This window comes from Phaseolus vulgaris, chromosome 10 (assembly GCF_000499845.2).
Source record: "Phaseolus vulgaris cultivar G19833 chromosome 10, P. vulgaris v2.0, whole genome shotgun sequence".
Lineage (NCBI taxonomy): Eukaryota > Viridiplantae > Streptophyta > Magnoliopsida > Fabales > Fabaceae > Phaseolus > Phaseolus vulgaris.
This window is the reverse complement of record NC_023750.2, coordinates 6,575,342-6,594,100: the sequence shown is the minus strand read 5'-3', so window position 1 is coordinate 6,594,100 and position 18,759 is coordinate 6,575,342. Positions and strand designations below refer to the sequence as shown.

The 18,759-nt window shown below is 30.1% G+C and overlaps 2 protein-coding genes across 3 annotated transcripts; one reads left to right on the top strand and one right to left on the bottom strand.

Annotated features, from left to right (window-relative positions):
• The first annotated feature begins 839 nt into the window (after positions 1–839).
• On the top strand, positions 840–5,817 carry LOC137818911 (probable serine/threonine-protein kinase PBL19). Of its 2 annotated transcripts, none has more exons than XM_068622566.1 (5): positions 840–1,126; positions 1,409–2,366; positions 3,460–3,720; positions 4,540–4,662; positions 5,086–5,817. In XM_068622566.1, the coding sequence occupies exons 2-5, from the start codon at positions 2,016–2,018 to the stop codon at positions 5,638–5,640; spliced, it is 1,290 nt and encodes a 429-aa protein (XP_068478667.1). In that variant the 5' UTR covers positions 840–1,126; positions 1,409–2,015; the 3' UTR covers positions 5,641–5,817. The 2 variants fall into 2 exon arrangements, with proteins under 2 accessions (XP_068478667.1, XP_068478666.1); XM_068622565.1 differs by having other exon boundaries at positions 842–1,126; positions 1,967–2,366.
• An 11,414-nt stretch (positions 5,818–17,231) lies between these two features.
• Positions 17,232–18,512, bottom strand: LOC137818995 (FCS-Like Zinc finger 3-like). The gene is given in 3 exon segments (XM_068622684.1): positions 17,232–17,860; positions 18,277–18,382; positions 18,385–18,512. Coding segments are annotated over 3 exon segments (351 nt in total). The 5' UTR covers positions 18,458–18,512; the 3' UTR covers positions 17,232–17,688.
• Between the last annotated feature and the right edge of the window lie 247 nt (positions 18,513–18,759).

The window sequence follows — 18,759 nt, the reverse complement described above, 5'->3', positions numbered from 1 at the left end:
AAAAATTGATGAAACTGCTATAAAGATATCATTATCTATTATTGAAATATGATTAAAGAGATACAGGAGAAACAGAGTTAATGATGAGAGAGAGAAAAAATTATTTGAAAAAGACAAAAAGGTGTAATTGTGAGAGAAAAAATAGTTAAAGATGAGAGAGAAATAAGATTAATTAAGAATTAAATACATTATTTAGTACTCTATCTCTAAATTTAAATTCATTAATAAATGAGTTGGCACAAGCATTTATGGGTCGAAGATAACCACGAGAAAATATTAATATTCTTTGTTTCTTTATAAGTGTTCGTGAAGATTCTTTATAAAGTAAGAAATGAAAATTTTTAATAAATTTTTATTTTATTTTTATATAATATATATAAAGTAATTAATAATTAAGGGAATGATAAGATATAAATAAATAAAAGAGTATTTTCTTAAATTTTAATCCTTTTCAATATTTTTATTTCTCTTTTAATTGAAAATGTGTTATTTATAATAATAGATGATCCGATAGAGGGTGATACGATAGATCCAAACACTTGTTATGATAGACTTTAAATGACTTTGTTATTTATTATAAAGTGAATTTTAAACCTAACTTTAACTCAACTTCATAAAACTCATTCATGCGGTGGACACACTTGTATACAATAAAATATTCTTATATCTATTGCACGTGGGATATCCAACAATTTTCTCACTATTACTTCCATTTTTTACTTCAATTAAATATTTATGGAAAAAGTTTTAAATTTAAGAAAAGTAACAAATAAATAAAAATATTTTTCTTAAATACGACAGTAGAAAAATATAAATCGGTTTGTTTATCTGACATGATCGTTTTGAAAAAGATAGAGAAAATAAAGATAGTTTGGTCAATGTGTTGCAAAGTTCAAACAGAAACTTGAGCAAGCTGGCTTGCCACTGGTCAACCAATGAATGAAAAAAGACAACTTTCAGCACAGTTTCTTTATTGTTTCTTTCTTGTTCATTGATATCCGTGTGAGAGAAGCCAAAGAAAAGTACTAACTCATGTGGATGTGAACCTTTTCTTCCTTATTTTAGAAAACTTCAAGCTTCTCGAACGTGTACAGGAACCAAGACATGCCCTTCTGTGTTCTTCCCTGTGAGGATTCCAATTCGATTATGCAAACCATTTTGCTCTTTGTTTTGTTCACTTGTTTTTTTCCTTCTAAATCATGTTTGTGTGACTTAGCAGATTCTGGTTCATTTTGCATGTGCTGTATACCTGCCCAGTTGTATGTTGTGACTATTGTTTTTCTCTTTTGATTCATCTTTTTGCTCTCTTGTTGGGTTGCTTAAATTTTGAAAATTTTTGCAATTCTGGTTTGCAGAGCCATCTGGGGTTTCACTATTGACTACATAGTTGTGTTTTTCTACTTTATAGGTTGTAATGGTATCATGGGGATTTGTTCTTGACAATCATTGATTTTGGTGATTTGTTGAATTAATAGCAAGTTGATCAGAGACCTTGCTTAAGAATCATAGCTAAGTGTTTATGCTATTAAGTGCTTTTACTATTCACTACATGGTTGTGTTTTTCTTCTTTCTAGGTGGTAATGGTATCATGGGGATTTAATGCTGATGATAATTTCTTTTGTGGTTTGTTGAATTGATAACAGGTTAATGAGAGACTGCATGAGAATCATAGCTCATTGTTTATGCTATGAAGTGCTTTTGCTATTCACTACTTTGTTGTGTTTTTCTTCTTTTTTAGATGGTAATGGTGTCAAGGGGATTTATTCCTGACAATAATCTTTGTTGTGATTTGTTGAATTGATAGCAGGTTAATGAGAGACTGTGCATAAGAATCATAGCTAATTGTTTATGCTGTGAAGTGCTTTTGCTATTCACTACTTTGTTTTGTTCTTTGTAGATGGTAATGGTGTCAAGGGGGGTTTATTCCTGACGATAATTTTGTTGTGAATTGTTGAACTGAAAACAGGTTGACAGAGATTGTGCATAATAAATAATCATAGCTGATTGGTTATGCAATGAAGTGCTTTTACTATTTCAAAGACAAATCTAGAAACAGTAAGCAAAGGTCAGCACCTGAACTGAAAAAGCAAGAGAAACTGGACTTTTCAGGAGCTGAAAGGATCACCAAGTCTTCATGCTCATCTGCCTCACCCCGCGGTATACCGGAACTGTATGAGGAGAAGGGTCACAATTTGAGGGTCTTCTCCATCTCAGAGCTCAAGCATGCAACAAGTGATTTCAACAGGCTTTTTCAGATAGGAGAAGGTGGTTTTGGAAGTGTGTTTAAAGGTTCAATCCAGCCTGCTGATGGGAAGGGGAATCCTACTGTAGTTGCCATCAAAAGGCTTAACAAGAATGCATTACAGGTATGAGACTCAACAATTTCCTTGGGATGTACTAGGTCAGAGAATTCCGCATATAAACTCATATAGTTATGGTTCAAAGCATTTAGAGTCCGATGGTTCCAATTTCCAGTGTTTAGTGTTTGTGTCCATGTTGTGTTCGGTCTCTGTCCAATGTTGTGTCCGTGTCCGTATCCATATCCGTGTGTCTGTGTTCAGTACATATAGTGTGTTTGAGCTTCATAGCATATCATTTTTGTTATCAAGATTTGTACCCTTGGATCCTTGGTCATTAATTTAACTACAGGGCTGATTTTCTTTTTACCTCAGATAGCATTTAAGATCAACATTAATTATACTGTTGTCTGTTTTACCATATACACCAATCTACTGAAAGTTATGCAGAGTATAGTCAACCCCTTTCTTGTCTCACCCAAAAGATAAAGTTATGTCATCCGCTTCACTATCTATCTATATTTTAAAAGCAGGGAGATTCGCTGTGTTAATGTATATGTAATTGAGTTTAAGTTCAAAATGACATCTATAGATCTATGCATTTATAGTTGCATCTTTCATCCTTGGACCTTAGGTTCAAATGTTGGAAACAATCTCCTTTTTAGGGGCAAATATCTATATTTACTTACTGCTAATTAATGGGATTTCTTCAGTCGATTTCAAACACAAAATCTTGTCTTACAAGTATTGATAAGATACTTTTCCTGATATATTTATAGCCATATTTTCTACTCAAAAATTTATTGGATTGAATTGAATGTTGAGTATGTTAAGGTATGATTTACATATACAGACATTGTACTGCAATGCAACTCCATAAATGGTTTTCTGCATGTCTGGTATAAATTGTTTATGATACTTCTTAATCAAGAAACCACATATTATTCCTACTTGAAAGTGCAGAGGGATTATATTGGTGGATCTTTTACCCTAAAGTGCTAATTATGTAATAGACAAGATTTTGTCATTTATGCATGCTGAAATTTGTTAGTGATTACTAGCATAGAGAAGCTCCAATGTTCTTTATTTTCATTCTACATTGAAAGATTGAATATGGTGATATGAGGATATTCCTTTGACTATTTTTGCTTCTTTCATGTAGGGTCACAAGGAATGGTTGACTGAAGTTCAGTTTCTTGGTGTTGTGGAACACCCAAATCTCGTAAAGCTTATTGGATACTGTGCTTTGGATGATGAACGAGGCATGCAGAGACTACTCGTGTATGAATACATGCCGAACAAAAGCTTAGAGTTTCATCTTTTCAATAAAGCATATGATCCTCTTCCTTGGAAAACTAGACTTGAAATAGCACTTGGAGCAGCTCAAGGGTTAACTTATCTGCATGAAGAATTAGAAATTCAGGTTTGAGTTTAAGAAATATGATTCTAGATTATTCCTGCTTCTCCTTAGAGATATATGATCATTCATTCATTGCCTTCAAAATAAAATTTGATAATTTTCTAGAAAATTTCTTTTGAGGAAGTGATGCTTACTATCTGTTAACAGTGTCACTCAAGAGTTATCTTCTCTTTCTTTTTTGGCTATTCATGGCCACAAATTTTGACTTCCACCTTTTCTTATCTTAGTTTAGTTTATCCATCCTATTTTAGAAGTGAAACAGGGTGCCCATGACAAAATAGTTTAATCTGATAATGAAAACCTCTGAACTTGGGTTCATTCCTGCTTTGCATAGTTTGATTTTTGAAACCACATTTTCCTTTGATATTTAGGCTGTTGCAACAATCATAGTATCTTATTTTAACTTACTTTCTATGAAAGAAAAAGCTAAAATTTATATGCTTTAGATGATGATGTGCAAGTGCAACTGTATAAAACACAGGAATTGTGAACATATGTTGAATATACATGAAATCTTCAACCCCTTAAGAACTTAATGTTCTCTAGGAATGAGAAAAGTTAGTAACATCTTTAACATACTCTTTTTAACACACTCTCTACTATTGGCTGTAAATTGCACAATATATAATACATAACTTTAGACCATAAATTAACAGTGGCAACTCAAAGGAGTAATATCATAAACTTGGATTTCACACCATTAGTTACCATTTCGCATATCACTGAATTGCTTTTCTCAGTGTATGATAGCTTTTAATTTGTATTTATATCTCCTGAACTTTTCTTCCTCTGCTTTTAACAATTTGCATGCTAATTCTCTAGGTGATATATCGAGATTTCAAATCTTCAAATGTATTACTGGATAAAGACTTTAAGCCAAAGCTTTCAGATTTTGGACTTGCTAGGGAGGGGCCAGTAGCTGGTGATACTCATGTTTCAACAGCTGTAAGTGCCATGCCATATCCAGCAGAATTAGCACATTGCATGCATTCTTCTGCATAGATTCTAAACTTAATTTATACCATTTGTAAACATGACTTACCAAATATTCAACAACAAAGTCTTATCCTACCTGCATAGATTGCATGACTTCATTGAACTTGATTATTCACCCCAAGATCCCTCTAGATTTTCTCTTATGATGACCTTTCTAACTGATGCTGCCAATGGCCTTCTTTGCATGTGTCTAAACTAGTGACTTTTCTGTCATTCTTCCTTGATCAATCTCATTCAAATATCTTCTTGCACATAATCAATGTTAAAGTTATGGAGTTAGACATGACATGACTTATAAAAGATAAGCAAAAAGTCATGGAGCTTAACTGCATGATCATCATCAAGATTATAAACTTTTTTTCTTCATGTTAGGTGATGGGGACATATGGTTATGCTGCTCCAGATTACATTGAGACAGGTCATCTCACAGCCAAGAGTGATGTGTGGAGCTTTGGGGTGGTGCTATATGAAATGCTTACTGGAAGGCGTTCAATGGAAAGAAACAGGCCTAAACCAGAGAAGAAACTGCTGGAGTGGGTGAAGCAGTACCCTGCTGATAGCAAGAAGTTTGACACAATAATTGATCAGAGGCTTCAGGGAGAGTATTGCATGAATGGAGCAAGAAAACTGGCAAAACTTGCCGATCATTGCCTGCGAAAGAGTGCGAAAGACCGGCCAACGATGAGTCAGGTGGTGGAGAGACTGAAGCAGATAATGGAAGACTCTGATGAAGAGCAGCCTGCAGATGACAGAAGTGTTGAGGTATCAGAAAATGATGCAGCTGAAGCTGAAGTGAAGGCAAATCAGTTAGGCTCTTCAGAGTTGTGGAAAAGGAGAATGGAACATCTTGCAAAACTTGGTGAACGTGTGGAGAGTGTTAGTAGAAAAAGATTTATGATCCTTCAAAGAGCCAATGTGTCCTCATAGTTTCATCTCTAACAAGGTCCATTCTGGGAGAAACTCTCATATGTATTTACATGCTCACAAGCCAATCTTTATGTGATATGTTATCAACCTTTTTTCTCAAGATTGAAGCATGTAAGTGGCTTAGGATTTGAGATTGCAACTTAAAAGTTCAAATATAAAATGTGTCATTCTATACAATTAATCTTTTTATATCCCTACGGCTAGAAAATCATAAATAGAAATCAATCTTAGAAACAAAATAATTAGTTGTTACATTGACTAAATTAGATGTTATTTTAGAGATTAGAAAATTATTAGAATCTGAATTAATTTTTATTATTGATAAATAGTTTTTAGATTGGTATCTAATTAGCTACCAAAGTTTTACCTACCAATTATTTATATTCTAAAGTTGAAAGCTAAAATATCAGTAGCTAAATTAGATATCAATTTAAAAATTATTTATCAATAATAAAAACTAATTTAGATACCAATAATTTTCTAGTATCTAAAATAATATTTAATTTAATCAATATAACTACTAATTATTTTGTCTTTATTATTGGTTTCTATTGAATGATTTTTTTGTAGTAGTGTATTGATTGGAACGGTGAGAATCCTTAGAATGTTGGTAAACTTTTAGGTTGAGTGGTCCTTATAATAAATATTAAATTAACTATGATGTTTGAATTGTTACTCTTAAGTGAAAATGATGTTGAGTTACATATACAATGAAAATCTAAGATATAGAAAAATATCCTTTTATTTTTATATTCTAGAGTTTTAAATTTTATGTCATGTTAGTATAATTTAATAGGTAGTTATCATAGGACCTAAAACTTATAAAATCTTAGAAGAGAGATGTCTTAATTTAAGAATAGAAGTATCTATGATTAATTGATTAAGAACTTTAAAATAAAACATATTATAGAAGGATTTAAATTTATACATTTAGAAATAATACAAATAGATGCTAAACTAAATTATAAATTAAGAAATAAAATGTAAGTAACTATGTTATTAAGAGATGTAAGATTAAGAAAGTTTTGTGATTGTGGTGTTGTTATGGAAAGTAATTTACATGATGATGGATCCACTTTTTTCAAATGTACCCGAACTTTTGTATGGATTTAAAAAATGAGCACACTTTCAAATCAATAAAATTATATATTAAATGAAATGTAGGTTAAATAATTGAAGCCTTACAAATTATATGCATAATTTATCATAAAGTAGCAAAAATTAATTACAATGTAAAGCTCTAAAATCATCACACACAAAATTAAATTATACTTGTAGTTCAATTAGAAAATTTGACTTCTAAATATAATAAAATTAATGAAGAGAAAAATTATTAGGACCATATCTCTACATTAAATTCTATTTTAGTATTAAAAATGATTTTTTATAACAATCAGGGATGAATAAAATAAAAAAGTTAAATAAATAAAATGAAGAAAAACATTGAAAGTTAAATTTTTATATTTCAGAATGAACAAAATATTAAATATGTAATAATTCAGAATACATATTTTTATTTTGAATTATATATTCCTAGATACATATCTATATTTCAGATTGTATTCTAAAATATTTTTAGATAAAAAAATACATTCCAAATTTTATATTCTAAAATATATTAATAATTTCAAAATTATTTCTGAATAAAAATACATTTTAAAACAAACCAAAATGTATTTGTTTTCTTTTAAATAAGTTTGTTAAAAAAAATTATAATTTAGAATATAAAATTATGTTCTGAATTATATATTCTAAAACATAAAATTGTATTATATATTCTCAAATACAAATTTTAGAGGGGTAAATTGAAATTTTAAATTTTTTGAAAATACAACTTCAAGATATGAGGGTGCACTTCAAGATATGGGGTGCAAAATGTAATGACTATTACATCAGACCAAGTCCAATAGATTTAGTAATTTTTTTATGCGTATTAATTCAATTCATGTTTGAATAACTGTCCTTTTCTGTAGCTCTATCATGACATTAATATAAAATATTAATAAACTTTTTTAATAGTAATAAAAATATCACTTTTTTTTGTAAATTAAAAAAAAAAGTACTTGAAAAATTCAAATTCTTTATCAATCTATCAACGTTGTTAGAATCATTCAACTATCCAAATTTTTATATTGATCACATTCCAAATTAAGAGATAAATCAATAGAACAATAATTGAACTAGAAAACCAAACCAACTACAATTTAAATGATCAAACACATAATAAAATTTCAAAATCACATCAAGGGTCAATTTCTTGAAAAAATTGACAACATCTTCCCAAAAATCACTGTTCATTTTTTTGTATAAAATTGAAAATTTTGGCCTTGTGGACTTTTTGTCACTATCATTTCATATGAACAGATGAGAAGTTAAAATGAATTTAATGTTTGGTGGGTTTCTGTGACTGACTTATTATGTCACTGTTGGTATATAAAAGCTCACACGTTAGATCTCATTGACTATGATATTTATTAGGTAAGCAGATTCATCAACTTCAATTAATAATTGACACCAATAATTAAAAAAGAATTATGAAATTAAATTACCTGTCACATTTTTCCTTTTGTTCCCTACTGCTAAATTAAATTTGGGTCAACTATTCTAAAGAAAAATTAAAAATAAAAATTGGGTCAACCAAATCAACACCACCACTTTTTCAACTGTGTTCCTCCTCCTCCATCTTGTGAGTTTAGTTACAATCATTGACTTGTTTGCTCAGCTAGTTGTTGAATGCATTCAATTTTTTTTTTTCATTTTTCATTCAATTTTCTCACACTTCTCATATGTTGCACCAAAGTTTAAGTTCATATCATATTAGTAGAAAGATTTTATTAATTTTGTTGATCATTTACTTCTCTACAAAACTATATATAGCTTTTACCAATAATATGAAAGTTGATTTTTTATTGTTTATATAATATTAATTTTTTTTAAATATAAAACACAAAAAATCATTAAAAAACAATTTTAAATATAAATAATAATTAATTTATATATTGATTACATTAAATATTTATTTAAAAAATTTAAAAAATTATTAATATTTAAAATAACTTCTATTATTAATAAATAATTTCTAAATTGGTATTTAATTAGTTATTAAGATTTTAGGACCAACAGTTCTAGTTAACCTCTAATCATTAAAATTTTATTAAATAATTAAATATTAATTTAAAATCAATTTATTAACGGTAAAAATTACACTACAAGAAAATCATGAAATAGAAACCAATTTTAAAGACCAAATGGTAGCAAAAACATTGGTAGCTAATTAGATACCAATTTAAAAATTATTTAACAATAATATAAATTAATTTAGAAAGCAAATTTTTTTTAAATTTTTAAAATTGTCTCTAATTTAGTCACTGTAGCAACTAATTATTTTTTGTCTTTAAAATTGGTTTCTATTTCATAATTTTCTTTAGTGTTACTTTAAATTTTAATAAATTTTTAATATTTAAAATTATTTAGTTAATATAATAATTAATTATTTTTTATCTTTAAAATTGGTTTTTATTAAATGAATTTTTTTTAGCATATTTATGAATATATATATATATATATATATATAATATTATATATATATATATATATAATGGTGAGTATATAATATTTTTGTTATGTTGATGATCGGAAAAGATAGGAGGACAAATATTTATATTCAAGAAGCCATCGAAATGGCAATAGCGAAGAATATTATAGGATTAATAGAATATTGTGAGATCTCAAGAAAATATATGGTTTGAATATTTAATATGCGCAATGGTATATATATATATATACATATATATATATATATATATATGTATATGTATATATACTATAATAATTTGTACAATACCAAACATTTCTTATATTGCAAAAGAAAATATATTTTGTACAATAAACACTTCTTATGGGAAAATCTCTCTAGAACCTAAGATAAGAAAACATGGTTGTAAATGGATATATGAAAAGAGTTTGTTTTGGAAATTGAAATTTAATTTTCATTAGGTATTCAAATAATTTTTGAGTCTACATCAAGATATTTGATTAGTTTAAAAAAAAAGTTATTTCTTGGTGATTCAAATTTCAATAGTTTAAGAAATATATTATTAAAGTTGATGCTAGTAAAAGATTTTATTAAAGATTCTTAAGTGTGTTAAGACATTATCAAGATAATTATGTAATTAACTAAGATAATCAAATTACCATCATTTAATATATTTAAATTATATTGATATAAGATATTCTTAGATAGGAAAACATTAAATGAGAAAAAAATGGAGATTGTTAAGATTCGTTTAAAGTGATACAATTGTGTCAACTAAAAGATTAGATTTAAACTTATTTTTTTAAGTGTTTACATAATAATTCATTATAAATTAAACCACTAAAGTTGATTTTTTTTTAGATTCCTTCCTAACAGATAAAGCACCATAAAGAAAAAGTGCTAATATATTATATGTAATTTTTTTTTTATAAGATCACTTCTATAAGATTTAGTTTTTCTAGACAATTTAATTAATATCTGTTAGAAGATTTTATGGTAAAGAGAGTTTATAAATTTTGATAATAATAAATATTATAAGATGGGTTAAAGGTAACAAAACTAATTGATGTGCAATTATTCACGTTTATCAAAATTAATTGTGTTGGTGAAAAATTATGAAATTCTGAATTTGAGCATTTGATATATTAAGAAAAGGTGAAAAAAAAAAATATCAAAATTCAAAATAGAAAAAAAAATGGTAAATGAAAAAACAAACAGAGTGCAAAAAATATGACGAAAATCTGAATCGGCAGTGAATTTGAAAAAAAATTATTGCAATTATTTGGCGCACTATTTTTTTTTTAAATTCCAACGCCTACATTGAGCTTAAACATTGAAGTTTCTGTGGTTAAAATTTCAAATTCAAATTTGAAGTAATCTGTCCAACATAAATTTGACAAGTTGAAACAAAAATTACACAAAAAATTATGTTGTGTTATTTTGGTTTTATTCATATATTCTAGTGTCATTCTCTAGGATTCCATTTTGTGTGATGCCTTTTTCTTGTAAACTTTAATTTTTTGCTTGTCAATTTCTTGATCACTCTTTCAAGTCATGTCAATTACCAACTCCATTTGTTGTAGTCCTTATTTTTAAATTTGAGTTTTGTTGCTTTAAACTTGTTTGACCTCTCTTAGTGGAAGTGACCTAAAGTGCTTTGGTGAGTTGTGGAGCTGAACTTTTTTTGGTGCAAGCTACATCACTAAAGAGGTAAAAAATCTGAATATCTAAGGTTCAATATCCTAAAGAGGCAAAGCAAGGGACAACAACAAATTCACACAAAAATATACACAAATACCAAAAGGAGTTACAAGTGAAGGAGGGCATATAATAGGTCTTTAAATTTATTATGCATAAAAACTGTTGACCAAAATTTCTTTGTATTTCTTTGAGTTGTAATTTGCAATACTTTGATTGATTAGTGGATTAAACTCGTCTTAGTTGGTGAGCGTGTCTTCAAGGTTCAAAGTGCCAAGAAGTCTTATATTAGGAAACACCTAGGTTAAAAGCTTTCTAGATAGCAATTTTCAATTGTGTCTTTTATTGCTTTGAATAAAACTTTGTTTTCATCTTTGATTGTTCTCTAAGTAAATTGCTTAGAGAAATTTTTGTGAAAGTGTTGTGGGATAGTATTTGGCAACGAAAAGGTTTGGTACTTAAGAGATCCTAGTGATCCACCTCCCTTTCCAGGAAAATTAACTAGTTCATTCCACCTATCTTTCTTCTTTGAAATTACTTTTATCACATAACTCTAAACATGTCTACTCATTCTTCAAGTCATAGTGAAAGTGATAGAAAATCCACAAAATCTCTTTTGAAACAATTGGCTTGAGATTTTCAATCACTATCACTTAGACAATTGCAACATGAGGCTCAAATTTTGGAAGACGAGAAATAAAGAGATGTCCATCTTGCAATATTGGAAGAAGAGTTGAAAAATGTTAGAGAAAAAGATGAATACATAAGAAAATTAAAAAAATCTTCACATGCATTTAGTTATAGGTCAAGTGACCCACATGCTGAGAGGAGTCTTAGAATTAATGACTATTATCAACCTCCACCTAGAAGAACTAGAAGAGAAAGCCAAAAAGAGACTAGGGTTGACTTGCCTCATTTTTTATTGAAAGGAAAATGTTGAGGCTTACTTAGATTGGGAAATGAAATTAGAACAACTTTTTGCTTGCCATCATGTGAGTGAAGAAAGGAAGGTACCCCTAGCCACTTTTTAAGCTTTCAATCAAATGCTATGCATTGGTGGACAACCCTAGAGAGATAGGCACCTCCACAAGGACCCTCCCATAGATATTGGAATGATCTTAGGGGAACCTTGAGATGCCGCCATATTCCTTCTTACTACAATAGGGAGTTAATGGACAAGTTCCAAAAACTCCAACAAAAAAACATGAGTGTAGAGGAGTATAGGCAAAAGATGGAGCTTTACATGATGAGAACCTCTATTAGGGAGGAAGAACCCACCACCATAGTTGGATTCCTATGTGGTCTCAATTTTGAGATAAGAGATAAAGTGGAACTCTTGCCATACATGGACTTGAATGACTTGATTCAACTTTGCATAAAAGTTGAACAACAAATTTTAAGAAAAGGGTCAAGTCGCAAAGAGAGTTCTTACTCTAACTCTTATCCCAAGAAAGAGTATAAAAAAGAAAGGGAGAATAGTGTTTCAAAAGATAAATCCAAAGACACTCCCAAAAGTTTAGGAAAGGATGTGTCTACCCCACAAACCTGCAGTAGAAACATACAATGCTTTAAGTGTCTTGGTAGAGGTCACATAGCATCCCAATGCCCAAATAGGAGAACCATGATCTTAAGATGGAGGGATGAATATAGCAGTCAGGATGATGAGTCTAGCAGGGGAGAAGAAAAAGAGGAAAGCAAGGGGGCATATCCATGTGAGGGGGAATTATTGATGATTAGAAGAACTCTCAACAATCAACCTAGCATAGACCATGAAACACAAAGAGAGAACATCTTTCACACAAAATGTAAAGTTTTAGAAAACACTTGTTCTCTCATTATGGATAGTGGATCTTGCTGCAATTTTTGTAGCATTAGGTTGGTTGAAAAGTTTGTACAATTTATACCCCACCCAAATCCTTATAAACTTCAATGGCTGAATGAAGATGGGGACTTAACTATAGACAAGCGGGTAAAAGTCAATCTTTTTGTGGGGAATTATAAAGATGAAATTTTATGTGATGTAGTACCCATGGAAGCTTGTCACATCTTATTGGGAAAACCATGACAATTTGACAAGAAAACTACCCATGATGGTCTTACCAACGAGATTACTTTTACCCGTAGGGAAAATAAGTTTGTACTTTATTCTTTAACACCCTCACAAGTGGTAAAGGATCAAGTATAAATGAAACAAAAAAACAAAAAATGAGAAAAAGAAATTAGGAAATCAAAAGAAAATCCTTAAGGACAATGTTGAGGTGTGGGAGAAGAGTGCCCCTTCCCACAAGGTCATTCAGATAGAAGAAAAATTTGAAAAAAATGAAGTTGAAAAGATATTTCTATCTGAACAACCTTCAAGCCTCCTTCTGTGTAAAGGAGCACTTACATGCACTGTCACACTTGTTGAAGTTAGTGATCTACCTCCTCAAGTCAAAAAGCTTTTAAAAGAATTTGGTGATGTATTCCCAAAGGAAGGACCCATTATACTTCAACCTTTTAGGAGTATAGAACACCAAATAGATTTAGTTGCGGGAGCTAGTCTACCAAGTAGACTAACTCATAAAGATCAGGATTTTGCACCCATTTTTGCTAAATGCCAACATAGAGCACAAGGAGATTTTTATGTTTTTGAGGGGTACTTATTTAAAGAAGCAAAATTTTGCATACCTCAAGGAACACATAGAAAACTCTTTGTAAAAGAATCACATGAATGATGACTCATAGGCCATTTTGGAGTTGATAAAACTCTTGAGCTTTTAAAAGGAAAATTCTTTTGGCCACACATGAAGAAAGAAGTTGAAAGACATTGTCATAGATGCATTTCATGTTTAAAAGTTAAATCTAAGACAATACCTCGTGGACTCTACACTCATTTACCTTTTGCAAGTGCTCCTTGGGAAGATATAAGCATGAATTTCATATTAGGACTTCCTAGGACACAAAGAGGTTTGATTTCATCTTTGTGGTAGTGGATAAGTTTAGCAAGATGGTTCATTTTATACCTTGTCATAAAGTGGATGATACTAACAACATCTCTAGACTCTTCTTTAGAGAAGTGGTAAGACTACATGGTTTGCCTAAAACCATACTTTCGAATAAAGATCCTAAATTTGTTAGGTCATTTATGGAGAACTCTATGGGAAAGGCTAGGAACTAAGTCGAACTTTTCAACTTCTTGTCATCCTCAAACGGATGGACAAGTTGAAGTTGTAAATAGATCTTTTTCCACTATGCTTAGGTCAATCATGAAGGAAAGCCACAAATCTTAGGATGAGTACCTTCCTCATATTGAATTTGCATATAATAGAGTAGTTCATAAAACTACTAACATATCTCCATTTGAGGTAGTGTATGGATTTAATCCTCTTACTCCTTTGGATTTGTTACCTCTACCTAATCCACAAGAACTTGTGCATAAGGAATGAGTAAAAAAAGCCAAATTTGTAAAGAAAATGCATGAAAGGATTAAAAACCAAATACAAAAACAAACAGAGAAATACATGAAACATAGCAATAAGGAGAAGAGAGAGATGGTTTTTGTAGAGGGAGACTGGGTTCAGCTTCACCTTAGAAAAGATAGATTCCCTAATCAGAGGAAGTCTAATTTAGTCTTCGGGGAGATGGTCCTTTCCAAGTAAGAAAATCAATAATAATGCATATCAAATTGACCTGCCTGAGGAATATGGAGTACATACTACCTTCATTGTTATGGGTCTAACACCTTTTGCAGGTAGTGAAGATGAAGAGGCAGAATCATGTGATTTGAGGAAAAATCCTCTTCAAGAGGGAGGGGATGATGGAAGAAGGCCAAGCTCAGGCTCAATCACTAGGTCCATGGCAAGGAAGATACAAGAAGACTGGGACTCGACTATTGATGACAGAGATACCCTCCTATACATGTTAAAAAATGTCATAACCTAGTGTAGATATTTAGAGTATAATTTAATTTCTTGTCATAGAATAAGAATTTTACTTGAAATTTTACTTAATTGTAATTAGGGTTGAATTAGGCACCTAAAACCAACTTAGGTTAAATTAGGGTTTCTAGAAAACTCCTAAATTAACCTAGGTCGGTCATAAACATAGAGAGAGTCACGTGAAAAACATTTTGGTCATGCTTGCCTTGTGACTCCAAAATAGGCGCCACTTTCAAACCTAATATTTTTTTAATTTTTCCACCTATTTCTTTGTACAATGGTCGGACCTTTGCCCTGTATAAAGAGGTGTTTGGCTCATGAAATTCTAAGATCAATATATGAGTGAATTGTTGCCCAAGTTTGCAAGTTTTCTCATTCCCTTGTCTAGACTCTCTAGGATAGACACTTCGATCTTCTTCTTCGCCTCTTCAAGTGATATGGCCAACCAATCACTCTCCCGACCTCTCATGCAGCTTCAAGGAAACCATAGCTCCATTGGAGCCATCCTTGTTCCATCTCCTTCATCAAGCTTTCGCCAAATCCAACAGAAATCCAAGGAAATTCAATTGGTCATGAAGGTAACACCATCATTAAGAATGATGTACCTGAAGAGGTTAGAATACTCGTTGTTCTTGGAGAGGGGTTAAAACTTGTTATACTTGGAGAGATCATAATACTTGTTTCGGAGAGGTGTTAAAACCCATTCATGTTGAAGTGTTAAAACTCATTGTTCCTGGAGAAGTGTTAAAAGTCTTACCTGGACAGGTTAGAATATTTGTTTTTAGAGAGATGTTAAAACTTGTTGGTCATGGAGAGGTGTGAAAACTCATTGTTCCTAGAGAAATGTCAAAACTCCTTAGACTTGGAGAAATCATAATACTTGTTCTGAAAATGTGTTAAAACTCATTGCACCTGGAGAGGTTAAAATACTTTAGAGAGATGTTAAAATTCGTTGTACCTGGACATGTTAGAATATTTATTTTTAGAAAGATGTTAAAACTCGTTATACTTAGAGATATATCAGAATACTTATTTCGTAGAGATGTTAAAACTCGTTTTACATAAAAATATCATACTATTTATTTATAAAGAAGTGTTAAAACTTATTATACATTGACATGTCAAAATATTTATTTTTAAAAAAATATTAAAACTTGTTAGTTTTGAAGAGGTGTTATTTTTTTTTTAAAAAAAATATTAAAACTCATTAGTTATAGAGAAATATTAGAAACTCGTTGTAACCAGATGTTTTTATCAGTAAAAATTCTTAATAATTTGGTTATTGTAATTCAAATAATAGGATGAATCACTATTAATCATTGTTTACTTTTTCTCTTACCCTTATTTGTTAAACACTATTTTTATTATCTTTAAATTTATAATTTAAGTTCAATATCTATTCAACCATTATTTCTGGAGTCAGCTTTTCCAAAAGCGGTGTAAGCATTTAGACATTGAAAAATTAATATTCATTATTTCATGAACAGTTGCATTCGTGAAGTCATTATGAGAAAAAAGTTATAATATATTCCACTAGTGAGAATCTTTTACTAGATTCCGTAATTTTTTTTTTCTTATTTACAATAAAAAAAAGTTTTTCATGTAAAAGTTTGGTGTGATTCATCTTCTCCCCCACACTTCTTTATCTTTCACATAGTTCTATTTTAAATTTACAAAACTATAAGACATTTATTTTGTAAATTCTCAACAACATATATTAAATAATATATATTTTACATTATTAGATTTATTTAATTAATTTCGACTTATGTTTCATATTATTTTTGTTTGAAATAAATAATCAAATAAATAAATACCATAATTATAACTTTAAATTTATTAACTATAAAAGTAAGTCAAAATAATTTATAATATTAATTAAACAATAAATTGTTTTACTAATTATACTAAAGTGAAAGTCAAATGAAACTCTTGTATGAAGCTTTATAACTCAAACTTTATTAAAATTTTAACCTTGTTTTGATTCTTGATTCATTAACTTGGTTCTGAGTTACTAATTTCAACCAAATTGTTTGTAAACCTAAACTAAATCACTTATGAAGTCAAATTAAATCAAATTCAACTTCACAAAAATATTCATATTAAAAAAAAACTTTGTTATCTATGAAAGAACTTCCCATTTGAGAGATATAAAGTTTTGGTTGATAAAACGTTAATAGTGAGAGAGTAAAGATGCCAAATTTGACTAATTAACTTCCTATTAACATTTTTTTTTTCATTTGCAAGAACTTCCATATTTATTCAAAGGTTGCCTATTTTAAGGATCCAAGCTCTTTTATATGGACAAATAATCTTTGGTTGTTTAGATCCAATAAAAAAAACTTGTTGGTTGGATTGAGATTTGAGTTTCAATGAGTGACTAGAATTTTCCATGGACACAAGTTCTTGGAAGAATGTAGCAAAGTTTACTGATCTAGATCTTGGATGATGAATCTTTGATACTATTTCTCCATTGCCTCAAATTTTAGGAAAACAAAACACCATCTTACCAATACATCCATGAGGTTTTTTTTCTTTTTCTCATAGAACACTCAAAGCAGATAGAGAGAAAAAAAAATAGTGAAAAGAAAAGGGTGAAATCAATATTACCAAAAAAAAATATAAAAAAAACAGAAACAAAAGGAGCCAAAATTCTTGGTTGGGTATTTCTTTTTTTCTGTTCTCCCAATGGAAAACAAAACCCCAACTTTTTTCTTTACAAAGGCAGAGAGAAGATTCATCCTGGTTCATCAGAATCTTCATGGATTATTGATTGCACTTCATCTTCCTTTGGAATTCTTCATTCCATCTTTTTCACTTCAAAAAAATTTGACCCTTTTTTCCCCACTCATATATTCATCAAACATAATCATCATCATTTCATGGATTGTTCCTTGATTAGGCCACTGCCACTGTGCCAGTTCTTACAGCCTTATTGGGTGTGGAATTTTGATTGTTCTCTGATTGTCTCACACCCCTTTTGGAAGAAACCTTCCAACTTTTCTCATTTGCCTCATCAATCTCTATTTGCTCCTGCCTGCACTCTTTGCTGCAAAATGGTGTGTTCCCTCTGCATAACAACAAAACACTCATCACAAATCTAAATCTCAAGATTTCAATTAATCTAGTACAAAACAACTACATCAACAACAAGAACAAGGAAAACACTTTATTTAAACCATTCAACTTATATAAAAAAAAAACAAAAAACAAAAAACAAATCTTTGGACATATTTAGTAATTTAAATCAGCCAAAAAGAAATCAACAAGTCTGAATTAATCCAGCCAAAGAAATATTGCATGTGTTTTGTTCTAGATCTGAAAACTCAGGTCTAGAATTCAGCTCTTCTCCTCATACCCCACATGCAAAATTCAGTGTAAAAATTAAAAATTTCCAATTAAGTTGAAGGAATGAACAAGAATCAGCATCTGGGGTTGGCTTAAACAGATGAAAGTGGTGTGGATTGAATGAAAAATTGACCTAACCTGTACATGAAGATGTCACGGTTTTGGCCTAGTGGTTTTCTGCAAAGAAAGCAAGCTTGGAGGAAGTGAGGCTCCTCATAGTGGTCTTCACTTCTAGCATAGTAAACATGCTAGATCTTGGAGAAGGAATTGAAGAAGAAGAAGAAGAAGAAGGTGAAGGAGGAGAAGGAAAGGTAGCCATAGATGAGAGTTGAGAGAAGAAGAAGCTAGAAAATGCAGGGAATGGAACCAATGAAAAATGGCTATTATATAATGAGAGGTTCACTTCAATTGGTTTATATAAGGTACTTCACATTCCATACTATACTCCTACTCTCCACCAATCATCACCCTTTAATATTATATTAATATTATATTAATACTATGTTCATATTTTACCCTATGAACCCTATTTTTTTTATGACAAAAATATTTCTACCTTCTTCAAATATTTTCAAGTTCCTAAACTTGAAAAAATTGGTCAACTTCTAAATTAATACTCTT